The sequence below is a fragment of the Drosophila kikkawai genome, chromosome X, assembly GCF_030179895.1.
Source record: "Drosophila kikkawai strain 14028-0561.14 chromosome X, DkikHiC1v2, whole genome shotgun sequence".
NCBI classification, from domain to species: Eukaryota; Metazoa; Arthropoda; class Insecta; order Diptera; family Drosophilidae; genus Drosophila; species Drosophila kikkawai.
Genome location: NC_091733.1, coordinates 11,281,064 through 11,298,793, shown reverse-complemented (window position 1 = coordinate 11,298,793; position 17,730 = coordinate 11,281,064). Strand labels below are relative to the sequence as shown.

General features: G+C 41.3%; 1 protein-coding gene across 2 annotated transcripts; it reads left to right on the top strand.

Annotated features, from left to right (window-relative positions):
- The first annotated feature begins 5,959 nt into the window (after nt 1–5,959).
- On the top strand, nt 5,960–6,807 carry LOC108083387 (uncharacterized). Of its 2 annotated transcripts, none has more exons than XM_017179136.3 (2): nt 5,960–6,337; nt 6,393–6,807. In XM_017179136.3, the coding sequence occupies exons 1-2, from the start codon at nt 6,079–6,081 to the stop codon at nt 6,479–6,481; spliced, it is 348 nt and encodes a 115-aa protein (XP_017034625.1). In that variant the 5' UTR covers nt 5,960–6,078; the 3' UTR covers nt 6,482–6,807. The 2 variants fall into 2 exon arrangements, with proteins under 2 accessions (XP_017034625.1, XP_017034626.1); XM_017179137.3 differs by having other exon boundaries at nt 5,962–6,337; nt 6,399–6,807.
- Nucleotides 6,808–17,730: the final 10,923 nt, after the last annotated feature.

The following is a 17,730-nucleotide window of genomic DNA, read 5'->3' as shown; positions in this document are numbered from 1 at the left end:
TGGCTATATCGACTCGGCTGTTGATGCTGATCAAGAATATATATACTTTATAGAGTCGGAAACATCTCCTTCACTGCGTTGCAAACTTCTGACTGAAATTATAATGCAGGGTATTAAAATTTCAGTCAGAAGTATAAAAATACAATATTTTCAAAATATCGTACAAATATAGATAATATCGATATTTTCACCTTAATTGTGATATTTTTTGCTATATTTAAATATTCGGATACACCAAACATTTAAGTAATTTCAAACCAATATATATCGATTTTCAGTGCATCGATTATAATCGATTTTTACATACATTACATATATACATTTTAATCTAGAATTACAATTAAAAATAATAAATTAAAATTTTTCAACATTGTACATAACTTTTGCATGAGTTCATATACCATATGGAACTTTTTCTATTAAATCGATTCTAAAAATGTATATCGATATATTGCATAATTGGAAAAAATCGATAAAACGATTATAGAATTGATTTTATAGCCAGGTCAACGATGATCTTTACCTTACCTAAGGCTATAGAGGATTTAGCTCCCACTTTTATATATATATGTATATATGTGCACCGATTACTAGCTGACTAAAGTGCCTCAGCATCGACTTATCAATCGAAGGACCTCCAAAGCAGGCATTCCTGGCCTAATCACCGCTATGCCCGAACCTGGGGAAAGGGTGCCACCGTCTCCGGGTTCGGTTTGGGGCTCCGACACGAGAACATGAATAAGCAGCCGATCGAAACGAGCGCAGGACAAGATAAGCAGATAATTTTCTAGCCCCGGCTCTTCAAGTGCCGCGACTCTTGGCCGCCGGCAGAGCGAACAACAATGGCCAGGCAGCAGGCAACAACAACAACAACAACAACGACGACGACGACGACTCCAAATTGGACCACAGAGGCTGCTCTCCATCTCCATCTCGCATCTCTCCACCGTCACTGCCACCTTCATCTCGATTTCTCGTTCTCGTTCCAGTCCCGCTCCTTCTGACCCAGTGCCTGGTACCCTTAACAGCGACATGATGTTTTACTAACCAGCGAACGGCAACCGGCAAAGCGACGATGGACAGCGGACGAGGGCTGCTAATAATTTGTGTACGCGACGCCGCCGCCGCAAAGGAGGAATACCAGGAGGAGGAGCGCTCACAATGGACCCGAGGCCAAGGGTTCGGTCCCATTGTCGTCCTTCGATTCGTGCTAAACGTGTTGTTGCCAAATTGTGAACAAGATTCATTCATGTTTCAACACATTGAGCAACACGGATTCGGCCAGGACAGGCCCAACAACTCGTGTGATTCAAATTTTGGCCGAATATTTAGACAAGCTTTTTGTGATGAATGAAATGAAGACCCGGACAGACAGTAATTAGGGAATTCAAGGCAAAGCTCTTTCTCTTTGAAAGGCTAGACACTCGGCTGACTCACCTGGAACTTTGACCCTTTCCCTAGAGTTCTGGGCCAACCGGAAATGTGCCACATTCCAGCGGCATTCCAGCCATAAAATAAGAAAGACAAAAAACGAGCAGAAATAAAAATAAATAAAAAACAAAAAAAAAAAAAAAACAAAAAAAAAAATCAAAGAGCAGGGGAAATACACAAGAAGTGCGCTGCCTGCTTTCATTTATTGTGTGTGCCTGAAGATGTTTCTTATTATGAAATTAGACTGAACACGACGACGACGACGGCAACGGCGACACTTGGCTGGCTCTCGATGAATGAAACCGAAATGAGAAATGAATGATATCATGGGCATTGTTAGCTCGGTTCGGTTTTTGGGACCAACAACAGCTCCCCCACCTGATCCCAGTCCCGGTCTTGGTCCCTGTCCCTGTCCCTATCCCTATCCCTGTCTCTGGTTTTGAGCCTGCGGGTCGCTGTCGATCCCAGGGCCGCAAACGAGATCAAATGCGATAGCGCCACAAAAACGTGCCACCAGCAGCAGCAGCAGCGGCAACGTGTTGCTCATTTAGCTGGCAGCCCAAACGCGGCCATAATTCAACGCTTTTGATAACTGCGTTAGGTTAGGCACCATTCTCGGCTCCTCAGCTCCTGAGCTCCGTTTCACTGCGGCCCAGGATCGGCGCGCGTCAGCACTTGGAGGAAGCTGGGACCTAAGAGAAACGAGACCCTAGGACCGCGAGTACCTTGGTTTTAAAGATACTAATACGAATAAAATAATAAATAAAATAAATAATATAATATAAAATATTTGTAAAATTAAAATAATATATTATAAAGGTCTAAAGGAGTGGACTCTAATGTCTGACGCTCTCAAAAGAATTTTATTTTCAATTTTATAACATTACTTATCAAGTATTTTGTTAGTATCAGAAATACAGAAAGGATATATGGTATATAGGTTTTAGATTCTAGATAAATAGACATTCTTAATTTACTTACTTAAGGAGAAGAAAGCCCTTGGATAAAGGCTTAGCACCCTGGTATTAGAAACCTTCTTTTATAGCTAAATTAAGTTTTCTACCAAAGTATTATGAGTGCGAGTGAGATAGATTTAAGGCGGTCTCTTTTTTATTTCATAAATAAGAGGATTTCTAAACGATTTTAATATAAATTAGGAATAAAACCTTTAAAGAAGATTGATTTATAAATTATTTCGACAAAGGGAAAGAAAAGGGAAAGAAAGGAAAGCCATAGTCAAGTTTTCCACCAATGTATTAGCAGTGCGAGGGAGATGGAATTAAGGCTGTCTCATTTTTATTTCATAAGTGAAAGGATTTTCAACGATTTTAAATTAAATAAGGATACAAAAATAAAATAAGATTAATGTATAATTTATTTATTTAAAAAGAAAGTTAAATAAGGGTTACTTTTACCCTATTTCAAACTATCCTGGTTTAGAACCATTATTTACCAGGTTTTTTATACATAATAATACATAATAATATTTAGCCCATAATATACTTATACCCTAAGTTCCCTTTCTTAAAACACAATAAGTAATATTTTCCACACTTCCCTTTCATTTTCAACCACTGTGCCATGTCCCGCCTGCCTTTTGTTGTACAATTTGATTTTGGTGTTTGCCTGGCGATTTGTTGTGTTTGATTTGCTGCCTCGCCGCCTTTGCGCCTCTCCATCCTGGCTCCTTCTCGTCCAGCTTCAGCTCCAGCTACAGCTCGAGCTCGAGCTCCATCTCCATCTCGAGCTCCTCGTCTGTCGCATTCCAGCCTTGCCGCAGCGCTTACATTGTTCGATTTTTTCGTTCATTCAAATCCTTTCGGTAAAATTCTTTTGTTTGGTGTCAAGTTTAACAAATATTTGCGGCCTCTTGTCTTGTTTGTCCCATGTTCCTCGCGTGTTGCTGCCGCCGTCGCCACCGCCCGTCATTGTTCCCGCTCTTCAACCTCCCCTCACATCCCCCCCCAAAGTGGCTGTGGCAGCGACATGGGGGCGTATGAGTAATCAGCGCCGCCCGCAATTAGTTGGCCTTAGACAAGCTGAGGAGCTAGAGTGGCATATAACGCTGTGGCACTACTTGAACCAGGTCTAGCCGGGAGCGATTTGCTTCCCATGATTATTGGCCAGAGTTATTGCGTCTTGTGGCCGGCCATTGTTGCGACTGGCAACTCTCTTATCAGAGAAGTCTCTTTCGAGAGCCTTTGTGCGAACATTTTTGACACCCCGCTGGGTGAGTCGCACAAAATGCCGCAAGAGTTGCTGCTGCTGCTGGAGGCGGAGGAGGAGTAGTGCCCCCTGGTGGGGCAGGGAGCCTGGCACTGCTAGGCAAGATGGAGACCATGGAGACTGTGGCGAAGTGCCACTGCAGCAACCGTAATTGTTTGTTTATTGTGGCTCTCAAGGAGTTGCTGTTGGCTATCGCGGCTTATTGTCGCTGCTGCTGTTGTTGCATTGTTAAATGCTAAAGTGCTACACAATATTTATATTCGCATTGTCTGGGGGGAAAAAAGGGTTAACGACGAATAGGGAATGCCCTAAGAATAGGATTAATGTGTTGAGAAAAGGTAAACGAGAAGAACTTGTGGAAAAACGAACTCTAATAGGCCTCGAAAATTAATTAAAAATTCAGTTTTAGCTACTTTTTATGCCAAGTGTTATTGGTTTTGACTCACCTGGGGGACTCCTCGAATAGAGCCAACCCAGATTAGCATCGGTAACAGCCAAGACACCCTCTCTGGCTCACAGAGGGGAGCCGGCAATGTGTGGCACTGCTGACACTTCAATGGGCCTTCGAGGTAGCCTCATGCTGTGGCGCTATGCTGCGATTATGGCCACGGATTAACTTCCTCTTTTGGCCATCATCAGGGGTCTGCCTCGGCTGATCTCCAACTGGTAACTAGTTGGAGTGTAGCATTTTCCCCCTAGCTCATAATTATATCTATAATTCGAGTTGCCGGGGGCTTATCACCTTCGATTACGATTACGGTTACCTAGCGGCGATAAGTACCCTGAAAATCAGCCCCCGCAAGCCTAGAACTATGCAACGCTCTCACATATTTCACCATGAAAACCCCGGGAACTTGGAAAGTCAAAGGGTTAGTCATATTCCGAAGTAAAAGCTCTTAGCATTTGCTGTACTTTTTAAGGTATTTCTTTGTAATTTGTTGTTAACTTTTAGCTTAATAATGAAATTGATTTTGTGCTTTTTATTTTGCTTGGAAATTACTCATCTGTGAGGCTCTCTTCATCGGCTCTTACCTGGTCAGATCTAACACCTTATGACACCACATAAATCAAGTGCTTAACCGTTTTTTACGATCGCCGCCAAAGACCCCGAAACCTTTTGGCTAAGCTTTCCTTTTCCTTTGATGAAGCTTCTTCCGCTAAGCCGGCGGCAAGGTCAGTCTGAAGTCTACGCTCTTAAGCAACCCCTGACATTGAGAAATGCATGAAGGTGGAGACGGAGTTGGACAGGAAATGACGGCTCACTTGGCACATCCTTTGGCCCCGAAGCGGTGGACATATATATATTTTCTTGGCGTTGACAGTTTCAGTTCTGAGGTTTTCCCAGCGGCGGCAAAGTAGAAACGTTTTCCAACAATGCACCAGAGCCGTGTGTTAATAGAAATGTCTCTGGGATTCGATAGAACACGGGGCGAGCGATGAGGTCCAAGCGGAGCCGGCGATAATTTCCGGGAACTCCATAAAAATAGCTAAACGTGCAGGGGCCGCCCAGAGCCTCGACTCTCTCTGCTCTTCTCTTCTCTTTTTTTATATATATTTTTTTTCACTTTCATCTTTTCAATAGTTAGCCGAAGGCTGGCCACCAACACCCAGGACAACGATCAGCTGTGGGTCCTTTAATGTCTATATGTTCCCGAGCCAGATTCTTGATGTGTCATACCGCCCAAGTATTGACCTGCTGCTGTGAGATCTGTGATCCTTTTAGGGCTCTTTGTCCTCAGCAGCCTCCTAACTGTTTCGTCCCTTTACCTTTTGCTCTCCCTCTCGCTCCTTTGTGTGCCCTGTAAATATTTTCCCAGCATCCTGCAAACGTTTTGACAGTTTTTATTAGATCAAAAAACCGGCTACAAGTGGCGTGTGATAAATTGCGGCCAAAAACGTAGATGGGCCAGCCCAGATACGGACACAGGGTCTAGGGTCTAGGAGGAGGATCAAGTGTCGCTTCTTTGGCTTCCCTTTTATTGTCTGATAAGTCCTGACTTTTACACACGCACACTTAGACTGATCCTGGAGAAAGGAGGCCTGCAGGCAGGACTCTCAGCACTCACCACTCTCTACACAAATCCGCTTAACCCATTAAGGTTTCAGGACATGCCCGCTTGAGTGCTTTAATTATGAAACCAATAACAGGGTGAGAGTGTCCTTGAACCCACTACTCAGAGGGATTCATAACTTATCATCGAAGTTATTCAAAGTTCATCAATCAACTTACGGCTCCGCACACTCACTTCACAAATATTCAGGATCGATATCCAATTAATTGACAGCACAGCAGGCCAGTTTGGAACGATCTCTCGTCTGGTTGCCCCAACTATTCCCAGCTCAGTTGAAAATTTCCAGTCAACAGTCTAGAGTCTAGAGTCAGTCAGTCATTCCCAGTGAACAGATTGGCCCCAGGACAGGATGCAAAATTCAAGAGTGATCCGCAGGGTGAACGCTGGCCTTAGCCGCTGTTTAAGCCACCATCGGCGACTTTGCCGTGAAATCGATAAGCTGGACCGACTGCTCTTCAATGATGAGTTCCTGCAAGATCCACGTACCCTGTGGCTCCTTCAAACCAGCCAAAAGGAGTCTCTGAACGTGGATCTTGCCGACTCGTCGGAGTCCGAGTTTAAAAGCTTTAAATGTCGTTGTCCAAACCGGAAAGTCAAGCAAATTCCGGGTATGTTTCCTTAGGTTAAGGGTTGTATATAGTAAGGATATATGTCTAAATCAAGTTATAGGATCTTTGGATGAACCGGAGGATTGCTATCAGCCATCGCCGGCAAGACTTAGCCGCCCCAGGCCAAGGCCCATGAGAAGATAATCAGGGATTCCTCATTGAGAGTTCACAAATTACACACGAAAATCTGGAAAATACGCAAAAAGGATCCACCGAGGAATCTTGCCCATAGACATCCAGAGACATCCGCAGGATGTGTGCGGGAATCTGTCCACGAGAGATCCAGCTTCAGTAAGCTCTATTTTGAGCTCCTTAGCCTGCTCCTTAGCCTCCTCCCTTTCCCGCTTGGCATCCGTGCTGCTGTTCTCGTTATTGTTATGAATAAGTTAATAACATGGCGGAAGGCTCCTTTGTCGTGGCCCAAAACAACCAACAACGCGGGCAGCGCTTATTAAATGATTGAAGCCCAAGACGTTGCCGCAGACTCTGGGTGGGGGGAACTCTTACTGGGGCCTCAAGCTGGGGGCCCTCATAAAAAAGGTGGAAACCTGGTTCTCCTGCCTGCGCATCTCTTTTTCTTGTGGTTTCTGTTTTTTTTTTTTTGCGAAACAGCGACCACCATCAATAACACAGCCCGGCGACGGGCCCGGGCCATATTTATGATTTGTTAAGCAACGCCGAACGTGCGAAAGGATAATCACAAGCGCCTGCTGGCACGCCCCCCGGTGCCTCCGCCTCTTCCAGTTTTTTTTTTGTTTTTTCAGAGGGATCTTGGTCAAAGTCTTGGCATCGTCGTGTGTGCGGCATTTCCAAAATTGAGTCAATGACTTTTATTTTTACGACTGCTCCCTGCTCCCTGCTTCCTGCTCTGAGCTCCCTCCTCTAAGCTGCCTGAACTCCCCCCTGAACTCTCTTCTCTGAGCCTCCTGAAAGATGTATGAATCTGGGGGGAAACACTCAAAATTCAAGTCTAAAGATTCTGAGGTTTTATGGCACTGCGAATTGAGCTATTAGAAGGGGTAGAAGCCAAGGCAGGAGGAGACTGAAGACTGGAGGCATCTCTCATCCTAGTTGTGAGCACCTGCTCTGGGCCTTCCACTCGAACTTTGACCACCGGCGATGATGGTTGAAAGTAACGCCCTCGCCACCCAGAGGCCAAGATCAACCGTTGATCTTCCAAACCGATCTCCACACGTCCACTTCGACACCAATTATGCACTACACAAAAAATTGTACAAATCATTTTGGATGCAGCTCTTGACTGCCAGAGGAACGAAGGGAGGGGGGAACTGCAGCTGGCCAGGACACACGCTCTCACAGGACTTTGAACCAAGGCAGAGCTGTGAAAATGCCAGGCTACCTTAATGAGTGCCGGCTTATCAATGGTCTCAAGACAAGCCAAGACCCAGTCCGAACCAGACAGCAGACAGTGCCATTCCCCGCCAGAGTCTGATGATTGTTAACCTTTGATTCAGATGAAGGGAAGGGAAGGGAAGGAAAGGAAATGGGGGGGGGGGCATTAAAAAACGTTAACAAGCTGCGTAGCGCCGTCGGCGGCGTTAATGTCGAAATTGGCGCTGGCCCAGGAATGGCAGTGATCGGTGTTGAAGGCGAGGTGGCAGGGACGGGACTCGGACTCCAACTCGAACTGGTACTGGTACGAACGTGTTCCTTAATGAAACAAAGCTTGAATTTTAAATGAGCATCATAAAGAACAATGAAAATGCAGGGGGAATCAGCAACAACAAAGCGAGACCGGCGATCGGGACAGCGCGAAATAAAAGCGCAGAAATGTTAAATAAACAATAAAAAAAAAAAACAACGACAACACACCCTCCCCCGTCTCGGAGTCTGTCAAACTCTTGGAGCGGATTAAGCCTGGCCCCAGAGATGGATATGGATGCGCAAGATCTTAGCCCAGATCCGATCGGAGCCCCCGAAACCCATACGCAGCCGAAATCGGAGCAGGATGGGGGAGAGAAGTCAAACGAAATGACTGTCTGATGGCAAGGCGTCTTGTAAATACCCTTTTAAATAATATAAATTAATTAAATTAATAAATTAAAATTATATATATTAATTTGTTGTACAATATTCAATGAAAGGTGGCTAAATATTACAAAATAATTTAAAGGTGACTTTTGAATACCCTTTAAAATATAAATAAAGAAATAAATATAAATAAACTAATTATTAATAAGGTAATATTCATTTAAAGGTGGCTAACTGTTACAAAATAAATACAATAATTGTAACAAAAGTCAAGCGGAATGTGGGTCTGATGGTAAGGTGACTTCTGAATACCCTTTAAAATAATATTACAAAAATAAATTAGTAAATAAGGCAATATTCAATAAAAGGTTGCTAAATATTACAAACTAAAAACATAATTAAAATAGTTTAAACAAAAATCAAGAGCCAAGGTGACTTGTTAATACCCTTTAAAATAATATTATTTAATTTCCAATTCATTATACAAATAATCAAAGGAAGCTTGCAAAATATTACTAAATAAACTAAATAAAATAATTGTGTTAATAAAGCTAACAAGAAAATTAGATTATAAAGTTGAGATTTTTTCTTTTACTATATGTGTCTCTTTCTAATCCGCTTTAATCTTAACAAACATAATTTTGAAATAAATTAAATATATTAAAATATAATTTTAATATTAAAATATATCAAGAAAACACTTAATTGTTACTTTCTTTTGTTTATCTTTGGGTTTTTTTTTCCTACACACAGTCGAGTGGCTTTCCTACTTGTTTTAATCTATGACGGTTTGTCTTTATTTTTAAAACCATTGCCTAGACAAGGGGCTCGATGGCTCAAAGTCCAAAAAACCTGCTCCGCGATAAAGAGTTCAGCGACATTAGTTGACAATTTCGAAAAAGGTTGATGATTGGGCTGACGACGTTATAGGGTAAGGTGGGGTAAAGCCGACAGTGTGGGTAAACCCGACCTCCCTCTGTTTTCGAAAATCGGAAGCACTACGCAAACTAATATTAGTGTTGTCGTGTCGAGCATCGAAAACAATGAAAATGGTGGTATGACACCACTTTATTAGTCAACATTGAGATGGTCAAACGACAACAAGTTTGTTTTCACAATTTTGACTTTCATTTTTGTGCATAATTAACTGCAGGATATTTCTTTTTGTCAAAGTTATCGCATGAAAAGGTAAGTGGATTTAGATTCTTTGAATAAAGTCCTACAAAGTGCATATAAGTTTGGTTCATTTTTTTTCATAATTTCTTTTTTAATTGCGTTTTTATGAAAAATTACGTGGTGGGGCAAATCCGACCTCTAAATAGTGGGGTAAATCGTGCTGTAAAAAATAAAAAAAAAACAACAATCACACCAAAACCATCAACATCGGAGCCAACCAGACGTTCAACTCGAACCAAAAAACGCCAGCAAGCTATTTGAGCAGCGAATCAGATGATACTGATTAATTATTTTGCTATTTTCATTTTTTAAATTCTTTTATCTTTTATTACCATTATATAACATAACATTGATTGATTTATCATTGTAAAACCTATATTTAGGTTATATCAGTACTAAATCAAGCAAAAACATAGGCGGTCGGGTTTACCCCATCATTTTTGAACATAGCAAAAATGAACTTTTTCGTAAAACGCTTGTATCTCAAAACTTTCCAAAGGTATGAATAAAATGCTATGCATAGAAAGTTGCGCAAAGGTCTAACCTTTAATTTGGTATATATAAAGACTTGATCCGATGTAAAATAAGCATTTTATAGCCAAAACCATTTACTAGGTCGGCTTTACCCCACCTTACCCTATCATTTTTCACCTTTCATTTCCAAAAACAAGGAAAAAGCAACGCAATTAAAAACCCAAAGACGATGTCACCGCCCAAAAATCAAAAATGAAAACAACTAATAAATTGTAGGCTTTAAGTTATAATTTATTAACATTCAATGTAATTTACGCTTTAAATTATTATATATATAATTATATATATAATTTATATATTTATAATTCATATATATATATAACTTATATATTATATATATTTATTATATATATAATTTATAATTTTCACAACTCGTAGCTGCCGAACCTTGACCCAAAAGAGTGCAACTCCTTTTGAAAGTAAGGGTATATCCTGCGATGATAATCATGTCGGTTGGCATGTAATACTTTTGCCGTCGCCGCTTAAAGGATTCGCAAATGATTTTGCGGTCAAAGATGAAATGAAAAGAACCCCAATGGAGGGAGGGGTTTGAGGGGATCGAGGAAATCAAGGGAATCGCGAAGCTGTCCATAGTTGATTCTCTGGTGCTGGCCATAATTGGTGCTCATCTTAATGGCATTAAAATTGCATTATCGCTGTATTTATTGAAACGGTTTGTTTTAACAAGATTAACTCGACGAGATACCAACGAGGCGACATGGAGGAGAAACCAGGGACCGGGCCACAAAATGATTAACAGCCCCGAAAGCCGCCGCAAACGGAATACAAAAAAAAAGCGAGACAACAACCGATCTGAAAAGAGCGTTATAATGCCAGATATTTATGCTGTTGTTTATAACATAATTTCATCTCATTTTTAGATGATTAGGTTCAATAAGGCGGCCACAGTAGCTTAGAGATACATTTGTATCTCGCGCATCTATCTATCTTATCTGGCTTTTGGTTCAAGTCAGGCTCCCAGATACCCATAAACCCATTGAGTCAGCGATGACGCCCACATGCATTCCCAGAACCCCTAGATCGATCGATGCTCCGATTTGTGCAACCCTTCGCCAGGTTCTTTACCCCGATTCCTGGATAGTCTTCCAAGAAGCTCTCTCATAATTATTATTTATGCATACAAATTAAAAGCAGAGCGGCACGTATTTATTATTTGCCAAAATCCGTTCAAAGCGTTTTATTTATGGCCGCTTTTTTCATCGCGCTTATTTCATCAGGCCCCGAAATGCCAAAGATATCGGTGGAATGTGAAATGCGTTAGCCGCCGCTGGCGCTGTTGAGCTTCAGATACGTGGCCAAAGATACGATTGGGCCTTGGGTTTTCGCCATGTGCCGTTAGATCTGGGAATACTTTAAATATATTTTAATGAGAATATATATTTATAAAACTATTAACGTGGCCGGTAAGTCAAGTATCTAGTATCTTGTATCTTGACCTTTAAATTTGTTGTTTGTATCTTCCAACTCAAATTCTTCTTTATAAAATTTTTAAAAATATTCTAAACTCACTTTAGGTTGTGTTGAAGTCCTAGGGATCTTAATTACCCCACAAAGTATCTTCAATTTGCTTTATACCCCAACTCCCACTCATATTTATAGCTTTATTATAGCTTTGAGCATTTAGGATTAACCCTTAACTATATTGCATTAACTGTTGCCAAGTGTGACGATATCTTCTGCATCCCTTGACGCATCCACATCCGCATCCGTTATCACCGTGGCCGTGTGTGCCACAGGTGGCTGATCATGCGTCAGCGGGACAATTAAATAGATTGAACGCGGATTGCTCGCGATTTATGGCCACAGTCTGACCTGGCACTTGGCATTTGCAATTGATTACAAGTGTCCGTGTGCGTGTGTTTGCCAATTAAATATATTACCAATTGTGTAGCGTAAATGAAATGTCAAATAACTTAATTAAGTAACTTCCCGGGACGAGCCCCCTGTCACGGGGGCGTGTAGCCTCCGTAGGCCGTAGCCGGAGATAAGGCTGAGATTACATTGCGATGATAACACCCGGCGACCTTGTTGCATCAGCAACTATCTCTGCTGGTGGCGTTGGCTACTGCACAGGGAGAAACAGAAAATCAAAGAAAACTCTAGGGAATTTTGGGGTTAATTAATGAGTTCATTTCTGGAGAATTTTGGGTTTTGTAATTAGAAAATCCATTAAAAAACGAATTGTATGAGTATCTGAGTTCAAAGTTAGGTTAGCCAAAAGTGGCTTCTATCTATAACTATATTTAGCTATTTACCTTTAGCTTGACTTGTATTTGTATATCTTTGTACACCTTTACTTACATTTATTATATTTATATTTTTATAAATTTACTTTTAGTTATATTTACTTTTACCTTTACCTATATGGTATTTATTAGCTTTTAACCCTAACTATACTTATATATATTTATTATATAAGTATTTATTATATTTATATATTCATTTCCCTTAACCCTTTCCTTTCTTTATATATTTTTCGAAATCGGAATTTAACCTTTTAAAACTTCTAAAACTTTTAGGCTTCCTTAAAAACCTATCATTTACTTTGCTCTAACTTACTTATAATCCCATTTGCTGGCCATAAATACCTTTTAATTACCTTTGAAGTTCAGAATTGTCTAGCAATTATAGAGACTTTGGAATGTTTGAACAAATGCGATAAGATTGCAACGGCTTCTGCTGCATTCGATGCACTGAGAGAGAAGGTTAGTATTTATTTATTGAAAAGAAAACTTTACTTATTTAATTATTTAACAATCTAACTAACAAATAGTTATTAACTAAGTGCTAACTTGGGGTTAAGAGGAAGAAGAAAGCTATTAAACTAACCAAACTCTAAGCAAGTTGGACTTAAGAAACTAACAAAATTCCTTGGTTTTTGTAGATAACTAAATTCGACTTTCATTACAGAAATTCGAGTTGTATATTACATATATATTTTTACATTTATTAATTTCATATAAATACTCTCTATATATTTATATATTTATACGTAAAGAAAAGATATATATCATACATACAACTTAAATCAAATACAACTTAAATTGTTATCATTACAACTAATTATAAAGTAATAAAAAAATAATAAACATAAAACTTAAAACCCTTGAAATTGATTTATCAGCTGTGTTTTCTTTATTAAAATGTAATTCATTTTAAAGAAATTTTACAACTTAATTTCCTTGAAGTTCAGCACTTCAAATAAGACTAGTTTTTAAATAAACTTGTTTATTTATTTATATAAACTCAAGTGAACCCCTTTCTTAAGACCTAAGTTTACTATTTGTTGTCACTTTTGTAAAGTATAAACCCTTAAAGCTATTAAAAAGTATCTATAAGCCCTTAAACCCATCAAAATCTGGGTAGTTAGACTCATAAAAAACAATCTTGAAGCTACCTAATCTTTCAGTTTCTTATATTTCCCGAGTTTTTAGAGCTGCGTGTGACCCACAATGGGTTCCATTGAACCCAGCAGAGTAAACTTCCGGTTCTACCATTTGGAATATTACAGCCATTACTAACTATGATTGCTCTAGATTGATTAGATATCGCCCCAAACGCTTTTCTCTCCGTGTAGCCCCGCAATTGATAGCCGCTTTGGAATATATAGTTTCAGTGCTGGAAATGTGGGTCTCTGATCGCCATGCTGACTCATCAGGTGGTTGCCCCGCTTGGCTACAGCACTCGCTTTCGCGGGGGCTTGGATTTGCCAAAGCCAAGTCAAGCTGAGCTGCTGGCTTCTCACCTGGCTGCGGATTCCCATTAACAAATGCGAGTCGCGTGCCTTGACGTCATAGCCCCAAAGGTCGCCGAGCGTCGATCGGCGTTGATTTGCCCAACTAACATACACGAGACAGCTCAGCTCAGTGGCTACGTCAGACCTCAGGGGGGTTTTGCAAAGATAGCGGCGGGGCAGCAATTGTGAAATTCTGAAAAAATCTAATTAAAATTAAATTCTATTGCCTGGAACTACTGGGCCACCCTGACACCGGGTACTTTTTTGCCGCTTGGGCTAGGTTAGGACTTTCCAGCGGGAAACCTTGACCAGGTTGGGTTAATGGTTTAAAAATAGTTGCAATAGACTTTCCGGGACGACGACGGGTTTTCGAGCGTATCTGAAATTGGTTTGCCATTTATGGTAAAGGTGTTAAACTGTTGCCAGGCAGCTTACTTCTTCTCTTGTTCTTCTTCTTTTTTTTTTTAGTGGGTCAAGACTTGTGACTTGTGACGTCAGGTACTCCTCGTGCTCTGCATAGTGCTAATGCTACTCCAGCTCCTCCTCCTCTCTCCGCCTGTGGCGTCATCCACGCATGACGCATATCTCACCTGGGCCCAAGTTCATTGCGTAGGTCGTCCGTTGTCTTTAATTGGGTTATTAGGAAACGATGACTGCGCCGCATGTGTATTTTTGGCACTCTGCCTCGCTTCTTCGCTTTGCCATGGTTATAATTGGCCAGGGTCCCCTGGCCCCATTCCCCTTTACCCCGGGTCATTCGCACGGAAGCTCAACCCCCGTCTGGCTGCAGTTGGCTCTCGTTTTAATTAGCCATTTATTGATTTACGCCTACATGGTAACAAATCCAAGTTGGAATCTCTGCCAGCTGGTGATTCATGGCCGATAAGATGGGCCCGTTGACTAATTGATTGATTGATTGATAGGATGACCAGGTCTCACAGAAAGTGCGTGGGCCTAGGCACCTTCTTTTACTTGTATTTCTTTTTTTTTGCTTACAATTATGCGCTGACACTCGGTCTCTTGGTCTCGGCGGCAGTTCAAAAACCTCAAAAACCTGCAACTTATACCCTCGGTACCCTCGGTACCCTCGGTACCCCGGAACCCCTCTCCCCCCGCTCTGGCTGTATCAAATTTTGTTTAATTGTCGGCGTTTTCAGACCCCGGGGTTCAGTGTGCCCGCCTCACTCAGTATGCAGTCGTCTTCCCAGACATGGATTCTTCAACATTGTAAGCGCTTTTGCTGCGTTGGCATCTTGTCAACTACTGCCCCCAAACCCCTTCCCACTGCTGGTTGGACCTGCTGCACCATGGTAAGTCCTCCTACCGCCAACCGCCTCTCCGCCAGATGCTTCTTCATTCCTTTGGCTGGACGTTCCCGTTTCCAGTGCTGGTGCTGCTGCTCCATTTGCTGGGCAAGTTGTTTGCGCTGTAAATCGATACATTTGCACTTGGCTACTTACAAATGTCTGTCCGCGGACAGACAGGCGGACAGATCGACATGCAACATCATGGGGCAACAACAATGGGAACAGCAACAGCAAAGGCAACAGCGACGACGTGATTTCTGTGCGGCTTTGATGGTGGTCATCGCATGCCACCAAAACCACAACAAGTTGATCAGGCTGGAGGAGAAAGAGGATCAGAAGGAGAAGAGAAGGAGAAGAGAAGGAGAAGCAGGAGGAGGAGAAGGAGGAGCAGCAGGATGAGCAGCAGAAGGAGGTGCAGTAGGAGGAGCAGCAGTGAGCTATCTAGGGCTGGTTCGAAGCACTCAGAGCCCTGATCGGGTTGCAGTGGCCCACCTCATTAGCCTTATTACATGTGCCACATCAAATTAACAACAAGAAGCTGCAGAAGCGGCTGCCAGTGGCAGTTGCAGTGGCTAGAGAAAAATGGAAAAACACGTGTAAGCAATACCTAAACAAACCGAATTTTGAATACTTTAAAATCAATCAAACTTTGACATAAAAACTCTACTAACTACAGACTATAGGCTGACTTTATGGCAAATTTGATAAATTTTTTCCCTTTATTTATCTTATAATGACAAACTCTTTTAAATTCCCCTATACCCCATCATATATAGAGTACAAAATGAACCAATAAATATAATTAACAACTGTGGGAGCCAGATGCGAATTGCGTATGTGAGGAGTTTTCCCCAGAGAGAAAAGCCTCTATGCTCTGCTCAGCCTCGGAGATTGTGAGTGCCTTCCTTCGATTTCTGGGTCATATTTTGCCCAACTTTTAGAGACATTTGAAGCTGCCGCCGACGCTGTGCAAAAAAGTATTAAAAAGCCAAGAAAAAGAAACGAAAAAAAATATAAAAAAATAAAAGCCGTACGGAAAAGCAAACGAAAAGTAAATAAATAAGAAATGCAGGCAAGGCACGACATGGTCAGGTTGTTTTAACAGTCCCGCTTTTTATGAGCCGAGAGCTGTGGCTGTTTCTGTTTCTGTTTCGTATGTAAATCAAGTGGATGCGTTTGGAGCGGGTAGAAGCGGTACTCGAGTACGTGTGGAATCTTGAATTGCAATTTCAATAACGAGACACAAAACACTTGCAAGAGGAGCGAGGCAGCAAGGCGACACCCAAAAGACTTGGTCACTGGGGCCAAGGCGAAGCTTAGATACGCTTTGGCCAACAAAAGATACATTCCAATAACTCAAAATGTATAGCTGTATCTAAGGTTGCAAGCAATTCAAGCTTGACAAAACTATCTAAGAACCTTTTTCTAATAAAGTTGTTTCCCTTAACTAACATTTAAGATAGTATATACTCTAAAATCAAGCTGAGATATTGTATCTTTCTTTGCTTTTACAAGTAAGCTGAACCAAGAAGCATCTTTAAGTTAATTCCCAGCTCCTTGATTAAAGTATCTCTAAGCTCCTATAAACACTCAATCTATATCTTAAGAGTATCTCAATCCCTCAAGGCCTTGTTTCCTCCAAAATGAGCCATCAAAATAAAGTCAAAATGATGCAGCAAAAGGAAATCGCAGTGGAAATGGAAGCCGGGACAGAAGCTGAACCTCAAAACTTTGGAGGCACAACGCAGACCATTGGAATGCCGTTCCGGTTGAAGCCAAACAAGAAAATAAACCGAAAAGGCGACCGAAAACAAAAACATTAATTGCTCATCAATTGCTGGGAAAGGCAATCCAAACGAGTCCAAAACTGACCCACACAAACACTTGTTGTTTGCTCTCGGCATCCCCCGGTTCGGGGTTGGAAATTAGCAGCCATCCCGCCAGATACGCCACAACTCAGGGGGGTCGTGTTGGGGGGGGGGGGGGGGCAAGGCCGTTGCGCCTATGCAAATTTGCGAAATTTATTTTTGGCACTGATGATGATGATGCTGCTGTCGCTGCTGCTTTTGTTTGGCAACCCAAAGTCGAAACGGAAGTGTTTTCGCGATGTGTAAGAGAGCGCCAAGATTGGAGCTTGGAGCTTGGAGCTCGAAGATCGAGTGAAGTTCGCCGGCGGACGGAACCCAAGGGGCTTTGGGGGGGAAATTCACACGCGATGAGTAGTATTTCAGAGCGAATCTGTATTCCAAAAAGAAGCAGCTTTGGGCAGGAAGGCTGGAGGGGCAACAAGAGTGTAGGAATGCCACAAATACATGGCTGCTTCAATAACTTGAAACTTCAAAAAATGGTAACAAACAGACTCAAGTAGTACCTTTAAATTTTGGCTTTAATTTTTACTTTGCTTTTGACTTTGACTTGTATTATATGAAAATATATTTGATAGATGTTGCTTGGTTCTGTTAAGTTTTTAATATAATTAATTTATAAAGTACTTTATATAATTACAAGCATAAAAATAAAAATAAATATGATTTGCTTATTAAATTTTTTATTTTTAATAAATGCTGCTTCCTTTTAATATGTACAATTTGACTTGTGTTATTATTTGACTTTTATTTTATAATTTG

Bases quoted from the DNA above. Each gene is read 5' to 3' on its own strand.
- LOC108083387 (XM_017179136.3), top strand. From the start codon at position 6,079: ATGCAAAATTCAAGAGTGATCCGCAGGGTGAACGCTGGCCTTAGCCGC. The intron at 6,338-6,392 runs GTATGTTTCCTT...GTCTAAATCAAG, and splicing joins GAAAGTCAAGCAAATTCCGG to TTATAGGATCTTTGGATGAA.